This window comes from Neopelma chrysocephalum, unplaced genomic scaffold (genome assembly GCF_003984885.1).
Source record: "Neopelma chrysocephalum unplaced genomic scaffold, ASM398488v2 Primary Assembly neopelma1_61b, whole genome shotgun sequence".
Taxonomy (NCBI): Eukaryota; Metazoa; Chordata; class Aves; order Passeriformes; family Pipridae; genus Neopelma; species Neopelma chrysocephalum.
In genome coordinates, this window is record NW_020897717.1 from 4,881,193 (window position 1) to 4,894,454 (window position 13,262).

The 13,262-nt window shown below is 36.4% G+C and overlaps 1 protein-coding gene across 5 annotated transcripts in view; it reads left to right on the forward strand.

Annotated features, from left to right (window-relative positions):
• SRBD1 (S1 RNA binding domain 1) overlaps window positions 1-13,262 on the forward strand; it is a 124,997-nt gene that overhangs the window by 29,462 nt on the left and 82,273 nt on the right. For all 5 annotated transcript variants that reach the window (XM_027681916.1, XM_027681918.1, XM_027681915.1 and 2 more), the window contains 3 exons: window positions 3,576-3,733; window positions 4,922-5,012; window positions 6,069-6,176. In XM_027681916.1, the coding sequence (XP_027537717.1) occupies window positions 3,576-3,733; window positions 4,922-5,012; window positions 6,069-6,176 (357 nt within the window). The remainder of the gene's footprint in view (window positions 1-3,575; window positions 3,734-4,921; window positions 5,013-6,068; window positions 6,177-13,262) is intronic.

A 13,262-nucleotide genomic window follows, 5' to 3' on the forward strand; every position in this document is an offset into this window, starting at 1 on the left:
CATGCAAGTGATGTGGCATGGACTTATTTTTTTAATGGATAATCCTTTCATAATTTTCCATGCTTTCTTGCAGAGAGTCCTTTCTCTCCCCTGTCTTCAGGGACACAAACATTTCTCTGTATATCTTGTTTCACACCTGAAGCTAGTTTGCAGATAGTTTTCCACAGAAAGGATTGCATCTCAGACTGTATATCAAAGTAGGGAATTTTGAATCTCAATTTAAAAACCCAATCTTATAACATTGAATATAGACACTAGTAGGTCATGATTAGGTTATTTGCATTTATTACAATATACCTGTTAGTGTTACACAGTCTGAGTGCTTTGTAGAATTCAAGGTAGGGGCTTAAAATCCTGACTTGATGGATATTTTCTCATAAAGTAGCAACTGCAGCGTTCTGAGATGTATTTATTTGTTTGTTTGTTTGTTTTTAATTTCTTCCCCCCAAAATAACCATTTCTCTAGTGCTTATAGAGGAGGACTGCTCTCTGCCTTATATCTCTGTCGTATTAATGAGAATTGTCACAAATTGGAAAAACATGAAGCTGGGCATCTTGCCATTTGGATGCAGCCAGTAATGCACTGAAAAAGAGAAAGATGTTAGATTGTCTGAGTTAGCTTCATTTTTTTTTCCCCCCAAAGGATCAAATGATTATCCCAAACATGAAATTAAGGGCCAGTACTTGGGACAATAGATCATGTAATTGATACAAGTGTTGAGTGAGAGAGAGTTAGAGAGAAAAGAGAAGTCTATGCTCAAAATTAAAAAATACAGGATATTATGTAATAGAAAGGACATTCCCCCTACGCACCTGGCAATTTCAGTAACATTTCCTGTTACTATAAAAGTTTCTGTATATCCATGCCAATTTTAAACATGATTTCCATAAGGCGCACGTAACTAATAGCATGTGTTTAGGGGTAATTTTAATTTCTGCACAAGTCTCCCTTCACAGGTGGACTGATGAATTTGCAGCGTGGGAGGACTTGGCCTTGTGGGCAACTGTAACCCTTTATCTCTAGGAGAGATGGAAAGGTAGAACTTGGCCTCTCTTTGTACAGAGCCTCCCATCCAAGGGGGCCTCCAGTCCAACCTTCCCTTGTTTTCAAGCCACTTTTAACCTTCATTTGTTGTATGCATGGGTGACTGGTTGAATCTTTGTTACTTGTGTATGTAGAAGATCCATACTGCTGCGAGGCTTAGGTATTTGCTTTTGTTTTCTCTGGTTTCTCATGAATAGCATCTAATTGTTGTGTCCCTGGACTCTCCCTGGAAAAAGCTCATTCTGTGGTTTAGAGTATTTTTTTCTAATTTTTTAAGAACAGGAGAAGGATGCTGTAAGAGTGAATGATCAGGAAATGAAATGGCAACTGAAATTCAGTGGAATGAGTCTAAAAGGATGATTGCAAGGGGAAGTAGTTATTTTTTTATACATAAAACTTGTGAGTCTGAGCTGTCCTGCCACAGAAGAGATGCTTTGGTGCTGTGGAAAGCAGCACCGCATAAATGTCAAGTGCTCAGAAGATAAGATTATTTAGTTAAGGAATAAAGACAAACCAAAGAATCCTTGATTTAGTTGGCCTTTATTTGGAATATTATTGGCTATTTTGGTCCACTCACCAAAAAGTAGGAAAACAATTCACTGGAACTGTAAAAGGCCCAGTGAAGGGGAATGAAGTGTGAAAGGAAAAATTGACTACGCTAGGACTCTTCAGCTTGGGAGAGAAAGGGCTTAGAGATGAATGGCGTGTGAAGAGTGGCACAAGGTTTCTAGGGATAAATTTTTACTATCTTCCAGTTAAAGGCCTAGGGGGACATAATAAGAATCACCTTCCAACCAAAAGGTGGCAGCTGTTTACACAGCTTGCGATGGACCTGCAGAACTCGCTGCCAACAGACTTGGAGACAGAATACTGAGACAGAGGGACAACTTACCTGAACTGGTGCAATATGCAGAGTGTCCACTCTTTGTTGAGGGTACATTTGAATTTCTAAGGAGTCTTGTAATGCCTGCATACCCTTCACCATCTCACTTTGAATTGTATCTGAGTTAGCCTGGTGTACCTGATCCAGAAACAAAAAGCATGGGGATATAAGGGAGCCTCTTGCTGTAGCAACTTAGCTAGGGAGTGTTCAATCAGTTATGTGTGAAAGAGAATCTGGACCTCTCTCTAGACCACTTTCAAAGAGAGATAATTACTATTTCTTTCTGTACCACTGTGGGATGAGACAGGGCTGAGCTGGTTGTTTGGTTGGATCCTGGGCAAATTCAAGTCAGGCTGTTAAGTTCTTCCACATCCGAAAACTGCTCAGAACAACTTCATATTACATCATGTCAAATAGTCTTTATGAGGGTTGTCTTTGAACTATTTGTAGCTTGCTTGTGTCACGCATTGATTGACCTACACAACTTGAGTAATTTTCCCTGCCCCATTCTTAAAGGATCAGCTAACTTGAACACAGTTTTTTTTCCTTCAGTAAAAATAAACCCAGATATTTCTTTTTTCAGTGATGGGTAAAAAGAAAAGGGAGAATAAGGGCATTGGCTACCCTTTGAAGTTATATGAAGGCTTTACTGGATTTCTTTTGATTCCCTAATTATTGTCATTATTGATAATATAATGCAGCTGAAAATGGCAATGAGTACCTGCAAAAGAAAAAAAAAATCATCTAGGTGATGAATATTTGTGTCCCCATGACTTTTTCAGTCTTCCTTTTTTATATAACATGCAATACCATGACAAAAATACTTGTCCTTATCAGTCATTGTCCTGCTGGCCACATCTGACAAATAAGACATTGTCTATCTTGTACACCTTCACTCAACAAGACTGACTTTTTTCTCATAACACTCTACTGTAAGTGTTCATGCTTAAAGTCATCAAAGTCAAACCTTGGTGCACTCACTTCTTTTTGTTAAAGAACATAACTTGGAAAAGAAAGTTAGGAAACAGGAAACATCGTGGCCCCGTCAGCTTCTTAGTTTGGTTCTGAGGAAGCAGAATATCCTCCTAGAAAAAGCTCAAGTCTACATGCTTCTGTGATGACTGTTAAATAGTGTAATTCATAGACAAAATTAAATGCCTCATGAGTCGTGTTGTGTTAGCAATTAATTGGAGGTACCCTTCCAGTTTCTCTCTTGTACCTCTCAGTGTAAACCATCATCCTTTCTTTTGCTGGGTAGTGATTTTTCTCCAGAACTGTGAAATTATGATGAATTCGATCCATGCCTTCTTCAAATCCGCTTTTCTTTTCAATTAGGTATCAGCTGTGATAGGAAACTGTTCTTTGCTCAGAGTTCTGAGTTGATGTTTGAATGTTAGTTGGTATGTGTACGTTCTTGTAAGTGTTTCTATTATACACTTTATATTCACTGTTTCTTAGGACAAGAATAAGGTTATCATAAAGCTGATTCTTTTTTAAAAAGGTGTCAATAACTTGAAGTTTAATATTTAATTAAAGATGATGGAAACATGATTGGAAAACGCCTTACAACTTTGGAACAATTCATAAGTGCCTTTGAAAACTATTTGAAGGGAAATTTTTGTTTTGTTTTTTTTCCATCCTTCTAAGATCCAAGTTGACATCTGATGCAGAGAAAGAGTCCGTGATGATGTTTGGGAGAAATCTCCGGCAATTGCTTCTGACCAGCCCTGTGAGGGGTCGTACTTTGATGGGAGTAGATCCTGGCTACAAACATGGCTGCAAGTTGGCAATTATTTCACCAACCAGTAAGTTTCAATTCTAGACATTTTTGAGAGGACTGATAAAAATATATTCATTTAGAGTAAAGAATAGTTTCAAAACCAGCTTTTTTATCAGGTTGATTTTAGTTTTTTGTGAAGCTTTTAGTGTTTTCCACATGTCCTGTCATGTAAATTCCATTCTTCAGCTAGGTTAAGGTCAGGTTTCTGCCACCTGTATTCCAGTGACTTCTTTAGTGTTATTACTCCTCTCTAAAATATAATTTAAAATGCCTTCTGCCTTCCTGAATACAGGTTCAAATAATTGTGCCCCGGATAGTCAGCAAAGAGAACACCTGGCATTTTTATTGTTCACCAAAGAATTTGAATTCGAATACTTTCTATAACATTGTTTTTTTCATGGGCAGTATCTTAGACATGTGGACACTTTTATCAACCCTTTTTTGTTTAGTACTATGTGTGTTAATGTGAGAAGTCAGAAACACAGTATTTGCAAAACTTCTTAGTTCAGATATAGAACAGAGCCTTTCCAGTTCATCCTAATCTAATCAGGGGATACATATCTCTTTAGGCCCATGCAAAAATGGTTTATTTTCCTTTTATTATGTTGTTTGCTTTTTTGTCTGGGAATATATTCACCCAGGATGGGTGGAGGGAAAGATGTGTTCTAAAAACTTTAAAAGGCAATAAAGGTAGGGTAAATGGTTATTAGCTTTCATTGCACTGTAGGGTCTCAGTGCCAGTTAATCCACTTCTTTCCAAATGTGATAGATGAGATGATGGCAAGAGCTGGCACTGGAGTTCCAGAGCTCCTAGGCTGCAAGTCTTGAGACTTTCTAATTTTCATCTCTCTTTACTGGATCTGTAAAATGTATTACACTAGAGCAATAAATATTTTATAGTAAATTGCTGGTTCTCTCTTTGATAATATAATACATTTTATTTCCTAATATGACTAGATGCTCATCATTTGTTATGTGGATTTGTCCACAGGGAACTAGAAAATGTATTAACTTGTTTTGCTTTGCTAGCCAAAGCCTTCTTGTCCTCTGCCCACCATACATTTCTTATAATTGAATACAAAAATCAAAGGGAAAGATGGCTTATTAACAAACTTTCTTTGTGAATCATCAAATTAACTTCAATAGTTCTGCAGGATATAGCTTTTGGACCTTTGTGGGTTTTATCAAATGGCTTTGTCTTTCGTTATTCTAGGTCAGATACTCCACACTGATGTAGTTTACTTGCATTCTGGTCAAGGATTTCGTGAAGCTGAGAAGATAAAGAAGCTTCTGCTACAGTACAGGTATGCCAAAGAAACTTACGCTTATTGCTCTTTCCAAACAAAATGAGTGTCTTCACTGTCCAAATACTTGTTTTTGGATGGAATAAGAATTCTGCTGATATAATGAAATTATTCTTTTTTTTTATCTAGTTCAGAGCTTATTTTTTCTTTTAGTCTATGTTCATGCTTTTACACTATGTACGTTAGGACCATGTGAAATCAAGCCATGGCTATGCATAGGGCTGCATGCTATGAATGTATCCCCATAAAGCTCTGTCAGTCCATTTATTTTTAGGAATAGAAATTAACATTCACCTAAGGAACAAGTTTAGCCTTATTCTTCCAACCCTCACAACCCCCAAACCACTCATCCATCTTTTCCTGTTCCAAAAGCCACATTTAGTTTTTGGAAGAGTTTTATTAAGCAAAGGAAATCCTGCACAGGTAGATCTCCAGATGGATTTGCAAACGGGTAGTGTGATTAAAAGTTTATTGTGTCCAACTGTTTTGGGATCCCTGTGGACAGACATCTGGTCTACTGAGTCAGCTGCTGAACTGCCACAGCGTACAATCCAGTTTTTCTTTAAACATTAGATTGGCTTTAAACAAGGTGATTTGATGGCTGACTGGTTGTGGTGAGGGCAGTCAGAAGGAGTGACCTTGCAAGCTATTGCAACTACAGTATTCCAATAAAGGAATTAAGATGATGATTGCTTGGGTTGCTACCCTTTTTCATGACTCATACCGGATGAGGGAACTATGAGATGAAAGTGTCTGAGGACTGTAAATAATACTCTATTTATTAATATGAAGTATCATTTTTGGGTTTTCTGCATATGTTACCACTGTACAATCCTATTACAAATAAGTGAAAATTCTGACTCCTCTCATGAACTGCCATACTGAAAACCTGTTAAACACAGTGTGATATTACTAGGAATATGTTCTCATTACATCTGGGCCTTGTGTTACCTAAAATAGGATGTATTGGCCATTGTTGTGGATGGAATGCTATATATGAAAAAGTGTAAAAGAATGTTTAAGAATAATTTTCCTTTTCTTTTACCCCACACAAAGCTGTAGCACTGTTGTGATTGGCAATGGCACGGCTTGCAGAGAAACAGAAGCTTACTTTGCTGACTTAATTATGAAGAAATATTTTGCACCACTGGATGTTGTTTACTGGTAAGATTTCTTTACTGGGATATTAATTATCCAGCATATTTTAAGTTAAGAGGTAATTTTAAATGTAATTTAAGTATTTCTTTTTGTTACTTTGTTTGTATTTGAGTCAAGCTTGTCCCAACCTTCTAGCCAAAGAAAAATGGCTGTAGTTCTTTGAAGCATGAGAGTAGTTCTCCTGAGTCAGTAAGAGAGACTCACTGAAGCATTTTATTTTCTCTTCCTGAGGTTCACTCCATTGTTATCATCATTGTAACAAAGTATGTGAGAATAGCAGCACTAACAGCTAAGGACCATTTGGCATTGTGTGTTTATTTCTTGATAAATGAGGTTTAAATGCAAATGATAAAGCTTCTGTTGTCTGACTACAGTATGGAATGCTTGCTAATCCTATGGGTATTAAATGGTCTGGAAATAAATATTGTGTTAATACCTAGTATAGAGTAGTGAAGATATTTATCCTTTTCAACCTTCGAAGTTTATCCATTAGTTTGTTGAATTTGAACTAAAGTATTCTTCTATTGCTTTGGATGGAAACTGTATTATATCACTTTCTTTTCTCCCATGAGGAACTGCTTTTGTTTTTTATAATTCACACCTTTAATTTTTTTCTAAAGCAATTTTTGTGATTTACCTTGGATTATCTTTTGTGCTGACACTTAACAGCAGTATTTGGTTGTCACTTCTTAACATACTGAAATCAGTTTTCTGTATTTTTAAAAAAGTTACGGCCTTTCTCTGTTCAAACTGTTTAATAGTTTAATTTAATAGTGCCTTTTCTTCATAAATTCGAAAGTGATCTTACAGGTAGGGTTAACAAATTTATTCCTACTAACTTATGATATCATTTAATTGCACTTGTTCTTTATTTCTAAGATTGGAAATCCTTGCACAGCAAAACACAGCTCATTGCTTTGTGCAAGGTTTAGGGAATTACCAATTGTATTTGCATTTTAAATCTTTTTCCTTAAAGAAGTAAAGGGGCTTGGCAGATGAGGCTAGATTGTTTTATAGTGCTTTAAAACCAAAATCCAAAAACTTAAGTTGTCATTCAGAAAGGTGGCTGATGGAGAGGCGCTACAGACTTTGACTTCCTTGACATATAAAGCTTTTAATGTAATATTGCTTAATTTTTTTTTTGTTAGAAGTGGAGAATAGGGCCAGGAATTATTATAAAACAATAAAAATCTGTTCATCCTTTTATGTCAAGTTCATCATATAGAACTTGGAATCATGCATTTCCAGGAAAATAAGACCATAATAGAATATATAATTTCAGAAAGATGTGTGCAATTGGTGCACACGCAAATAATAGAGGTTAAAGATAACCAGCTGAACACTTAATTGATTGCATGTATGTGCGGAACATGCTGAAATAGTCTCTCTACTGCTGAAGTCCTCTACAGTAATTCTAGAATTGTGAAGTTTTTCATAGGCTTCAGTATCTGACTCTAAAGAAACAGTACAGTCAGTGTTAACTGACTGTACAGTCTTAACTGAGGACAACATTTCACCTTGTTTTTTAGTTGTGTGGCAAGAATCAAATTAATGGATTCTCACTTAAAAATATTTTAGTTATATCAGTATCAAAAGATACTGAGAAGAGTTATTAAAAAATAATTTTCTTCATTTTGGTTTCTTCAGTTTGTCTCAAGAATGTTAGTGTTTTATTTGATAACTGGTTTGTCTTTTTTAGTGCTAAGAAATATATGAGAAACAAGCAATTAAAATTAAAAAATCCTCAACAATGGTGAATACAAACTGCATTTAGTTTTACTGAAGTTTTCCAAAGAGAAGACAAATCAGTAAAGACAGTAGTAGGAAGTGAGGCATATGACATGATTTTTCATGTGGCTTTAAAACCTGTCTGAACTCAGTTTGACAGTTTTTGATTTAAAGCAAATATTTTTCATTATTTTTGTAACTAACATGCTTTCAGATTGATACACCCAACCTAAATAACTACAGAACTTTTTTTTTTTTTTTAATATAGTTTCCCTTTTAGAGCTGTGTTTATTGACTTAGATTAGGACTGGACTAGATCCAGGGACAGTCATATCTAGTCTTCAGGTTTTTTGTTACAAATCAGTTTTTGTTACAAGGTTCAATAAATATTCTTGATTATTTATGTTAGTTCTATTGTGAGTTCTTGCCAAAGATACATTGTATTATAACCAAAACAGATGTTCTGGTTTAGACAAGTGTATTTGTTTTAACAGGACCAGAAATGTAAATGAAACAACATTGTGTTCAACATTAACATGGCAGATGATGAACTCTTAGGATTTCATTGGCCTTTTTGGATTAAATGAAAATCTTGAAAAAATATTTCAGGAATCTGTTTTTCTTTTATTTCTGTCAGTTTTAGGCATCTTGGAAATGAAAGCTATCTGGCAGGTGAACTGTACTAGAGCAGGACAAAATGAACAGTTCAATCTTTGTATTTGGCAAAATCAAATCAATTTTCTTTTCAGCCTCAATGGTTTTGTTGTCACAATACAAGCATTCTTATTGGTCTCACTTTTCTTATGTGCTTGTTACATTAATGCACACTCAGAATAATGTGTTTCAGCTCATATTTAAAAGAAAGTTTGATAACTGTCATGAATTGTAATTGTTTTCAGCAAGCAGTAAAGAATGCAGCCAGGCAAGTGTATTTTTTTGTTGTTGTTTAGATGGCTTGGTGTTTAATTTCTCTTCTACTTGGTTTTAAACTTGATACAAAATCCTTTTCTGCCACTTACAGCAAAATCTTTTCTTGCTCTCGAGACTTTATAAGCAATGTAATTAATAATTTACTGCTGTTTAAGTTCAAACACTTCTGTACTGTGACAAATAGGGGAAAGTCTGTAATGTCTTGTAAAGTTCTCATTGGGTTTTCTTTAATGTTTAAATTGTCTGCTTTAGAATACTTAGAAATGTTCTGCTAAGGTAGAATAGGTCTGTTTTAATACCTTTTGAAGTTGGACCTTGGTGGCAAGAAATTGATTTAGAAATGTTTGTTCTGCAGGATTTTAGGTCCGCTTGTATTTTATAGGTGTCTGCACATGCTTTAAATATCCTTTTCAATTTAAATGTGTGTTTTATGTTGTTGAATATCTACATTATGCTCTCTCAGCTTTAACAAATGCCACTTTCAAGTTCCATGCCTCTACATTTCTAATGTTACACTAGCTTAATTCCCATTACTTTTCTGCTTCATAGCACTCACAGTTTGAAAGGGACCTAACATTTGGGTTCACATTATGATAATTAGGTTTCAAAGCAGTGTGGGGGGATTAAGATGTCTGAAGTCTAGTTGCCGAATAAAGTTCAGAACTACTTGTAAAACTTGTTTGAGTGGTTAACAGAAGTGGTTTTATTTATTCAGTGCTCATGCAGCATTAATCCGTATTTCATCAGGTACCCACAGTGCTGTAACTCTAGATATGACCTTGGGACTTAATTTACCCCATCTCAGTTTTCCTTATTAATGTGCCTTGAAAGAGGTACATGAAAGATAGCCAACATCAAAGCTCCTTTTCAAATAAAGTGGTTGATATGAATCCTCTGGTATTTAACACTGTCTGTCAAATGTTTCAGCTGGTTTGCATCCTTTTACAAGCTATTGCTTGTTGCATTAATGCAGTTGTTTCAAGTCTGTTGAGAGTACAAAGGGGGTAGGGATATGTGAAACTATTCCTATTTCTTTTTGATTGTGTTTTCTTTAAGCTGTTATTTTTGTCTGTTAAGCTATATAACTCTACTGATAACACATTTATGTACGCTCACCTACACACCTTAGGTCATTAGATGTCTAATAGAGAAGGTGGAAGGTAGTTTAGAAAGTTTTGGCTGAAGGAATACATACTCAGCAGAAACAATGCACACATCTGAAATGTGCACTGACGAACCTTTGTTCTGCTTTCATCTCTTTCAAGCTCTAGTGCAGTCATGAGAAGTCCTAAATAGTGAAGAAATAATTTGAGGAACAAACAGGTTTAAAATGTGTGTGAAGAAGGCATAGTCAATGAAAATATTTTAAGTGATGTGATGATATCTAGCCAAACTGTCTCCTGTCCCTTACTTAAAAGTTATGTTCTGTTTTGATTATTTACCACAGCTGAATGATCACACACACTTCAACTGAAAAATCATTTTCCGTATATTTATATTTAGGAGAGACAGTCCTGTAAGCTGGAACCTCACTCCGCATAGAGATGACTTCCTCCTACTACTCTTGGTTATTCATAACTTTGGATAGTAATTCCTCTGTTGTTTGGCACAACGCGGACTGGAACAAGTGTCTGCTTTTAAAATATCCAGTGTTTGTTCCTGATGTATCCACAGACTAGTATCTCTGTACCAAACCCCTACTATATTCAAAAGGGGAAACTCAAGGCCATCTTTGATTTTGAAGCAAAGATTCCCCTCTGCCCCAGCTGTAGATGCCAATACCATCTCTAACCGTGTTTTTCTGAAGGGGGGGAAGGAAATGATTAAGCAGTGAAGTTGTGGTGGGGCAGGTGAAACATGAGATAATAATTTCTGACTTGCATAGTGTGGGTTTGAAACTTTTTGAAGCAAGTTGTATAAGGGATACATTTGACAATTATAGAACTGTCCTTGATATTTCAGAGAAATAATTCATAGTTTTCAGGATGAAAACAAGGACTAATTGGGAGTGTGTCAATGTAGTTAAAGAGATTATGAATTCCTTCAAGTTTAGGAAAAAAGTAAGATGTATATGGAGTCTAGACTTCAGCAATGTGAAGGCAGGGGGGCAGGAAGCAAGTGTAACTAGCAAAAGAAATCTAAGTCATCAGGAAGTAAGTCCATTTTTCCAGAACACTGGGACATGTCATTTGACTTGCATCCAGAGGAATCTGTGGGAAAACCTTGAGTGACAGAGGAAAGTTATTCATGCAACTTCCCTTCTAAGAGAAAATCCTAGTAACTGTAATATCAAGGAGTGATTTTAAAAGTTCTGTTCGCAATATGTAAATCTCTTCAGACCTTTAAGGGATACTAAACAAACAGAAGAAAGGGAGGTTTTTAGAATGGAAAGCCATTACACATGTGACAACATGTTCAAGAGCAACTTTGCATTCTCTTCAATTAGAAATGTAATGATCTCAAATATACTCTTGCAAATCAGATAATAACAGTGAGAAATTGGTCACAATAATTCTTCCCTTCCTTTGTTTTCTCACAGAGAAGCCATTTGTTTTATATAGGATTGCAAAATAACTTCTCTATTTTCAATTTTGTTTATGTACCCCACTGAGCAGTAATTTGTACAGATTGTTTTCTTGTAGACCTGTGTTATTTTCAGAAAAATAAAACATCTTTTTTTAAGATGATCAGGTAGAAGTCAACTGGTATTGTAGTACAACGGAAGTCAAGTGAAGAGGGACAGCCATCCAAAAATATTTGCGAACACAGAACAAGAATATGGGGAAAAGTAAAAGGTTATTGAGAAAGGCCAAAGAAAGAAGGTGAAGTGAGCAAGTGCTACTGTTTCTGCATTGAGTGTGTCTATCAGTTCCTCTGGGGGCAGTTTTGAAATGTGTGTATTGCATGCGGTATATCCGTACAGCAAGACGGACTTTGGTTCCTAAAACTCAATTAAGACAAAGTCAGATTTTGTCTTAGTTTAAATGTTTAACATAGAACTACTAAAACTATAGTGTGTTTGGGTGTGTTTGACTTCAGTAGTAGAAGTCTTAAAAACTTTTATCACTTAACATTGTGCACTGGTCAGTGTTTCCAAAACAAACCCCTTTCCTAAGAGCTTTCTATGATGACAGAATTACTCTGGCCTAAAGTCTTTTGTTCAAGATTATTTCCAAAGCCTAGAAATAAAGAAGGTTTTGATAGATATCATGGCTAGACTTCGCGAACAAAGATTAAGGAAGGCTCTATCCACATTTATTACAGGCACGCTGGTGGCTAATGAGGCCAATACGAGATAGACATATCCAATTGCAAAAGGCACAGCAGAAAGACTCCTTAGATGGTATATTCCGCAAGACACGGTTCTTTCTGCATTGTATTTTCTCCTCGAGAGTGATCCTGTGTGCTTTCTCAAAGGAGAGAGCTGTGTTATAGATGGTGTGTCTCCAGGCCTCCCGATTGGAGGCCAGAGTAGACCAGTTACGTTGATCAATATGGCCGAGGCTGAGATGTTGTTTCAGGGAGTCCTTGTATCTTTTCTTCCGGGCTCCTTACTTGCGGCAGCCGGTGGCAAGTTCACCATAAAGCAGGATCTTAGGGAGGCGGTGGTCCTTCATCCTGGAGACATGCCCTGCCCATCGCGACTGTGTTCTCAGTAACATGGTCTCAATACTTGTGACTGCTGCTTGTTCAAGAACAGATGTATTGGTCACATAATCTGACCAGTGGATGTTTAGGATTGTACGGAGGCAGCATTGATGGAAGCGTTCTAGGAGACACAGGTGGTGGCGGTAGATGACCCATGATTCGGAACCATATAAGAGAGCAGACAGCACTATGGCTCTGTAAACACTAATCTTGGTACTTTTCTTCAAGTGTTTATTACGCCATACAAGATGATTAGGTCTGAAATGTTCTTGATTGCTCCGGTCAAAACTAGTTAATTTCTGTGTCTGATATTTTTGAGGCAGTGAGATACCTAACAGGCCAAAATTAAACTTTTTATTTCAGACTGAAGTAATTTAGATTATCATTTAAAGTGGCTACAACTTCTGAAGTTTTTCTGTGCCTTTTGGTCAATACCACAAGGTTTTTATGAGTTTAATAACATGGAAAGATTTCCAGGAAGATCTTATTTAGTGGAATGAACATAACACAAGATGATAGTGTAACAAGCCCACTTCTCCCAGAATTGCTGTTTTTATTTGGTCCAATATTCTGTTTTCTCAGAAGAGTCACCAAACTACTCTTCATTGCACTGGCTGTTGACTCATTCACATGATATGTGGAGTATCAGTAAAGATACTGAGGGATGGAACTCTCAAATTGTTGTAAAAGGTTGTGCGCAGGTCTCTGTGCCGTCTTGTACTTCTTGGCAGGAGAAGGCCTGGAGCCTTTTGTTAAGAGGTGCCTGAGTGGTTGCCAGGGTCTAGG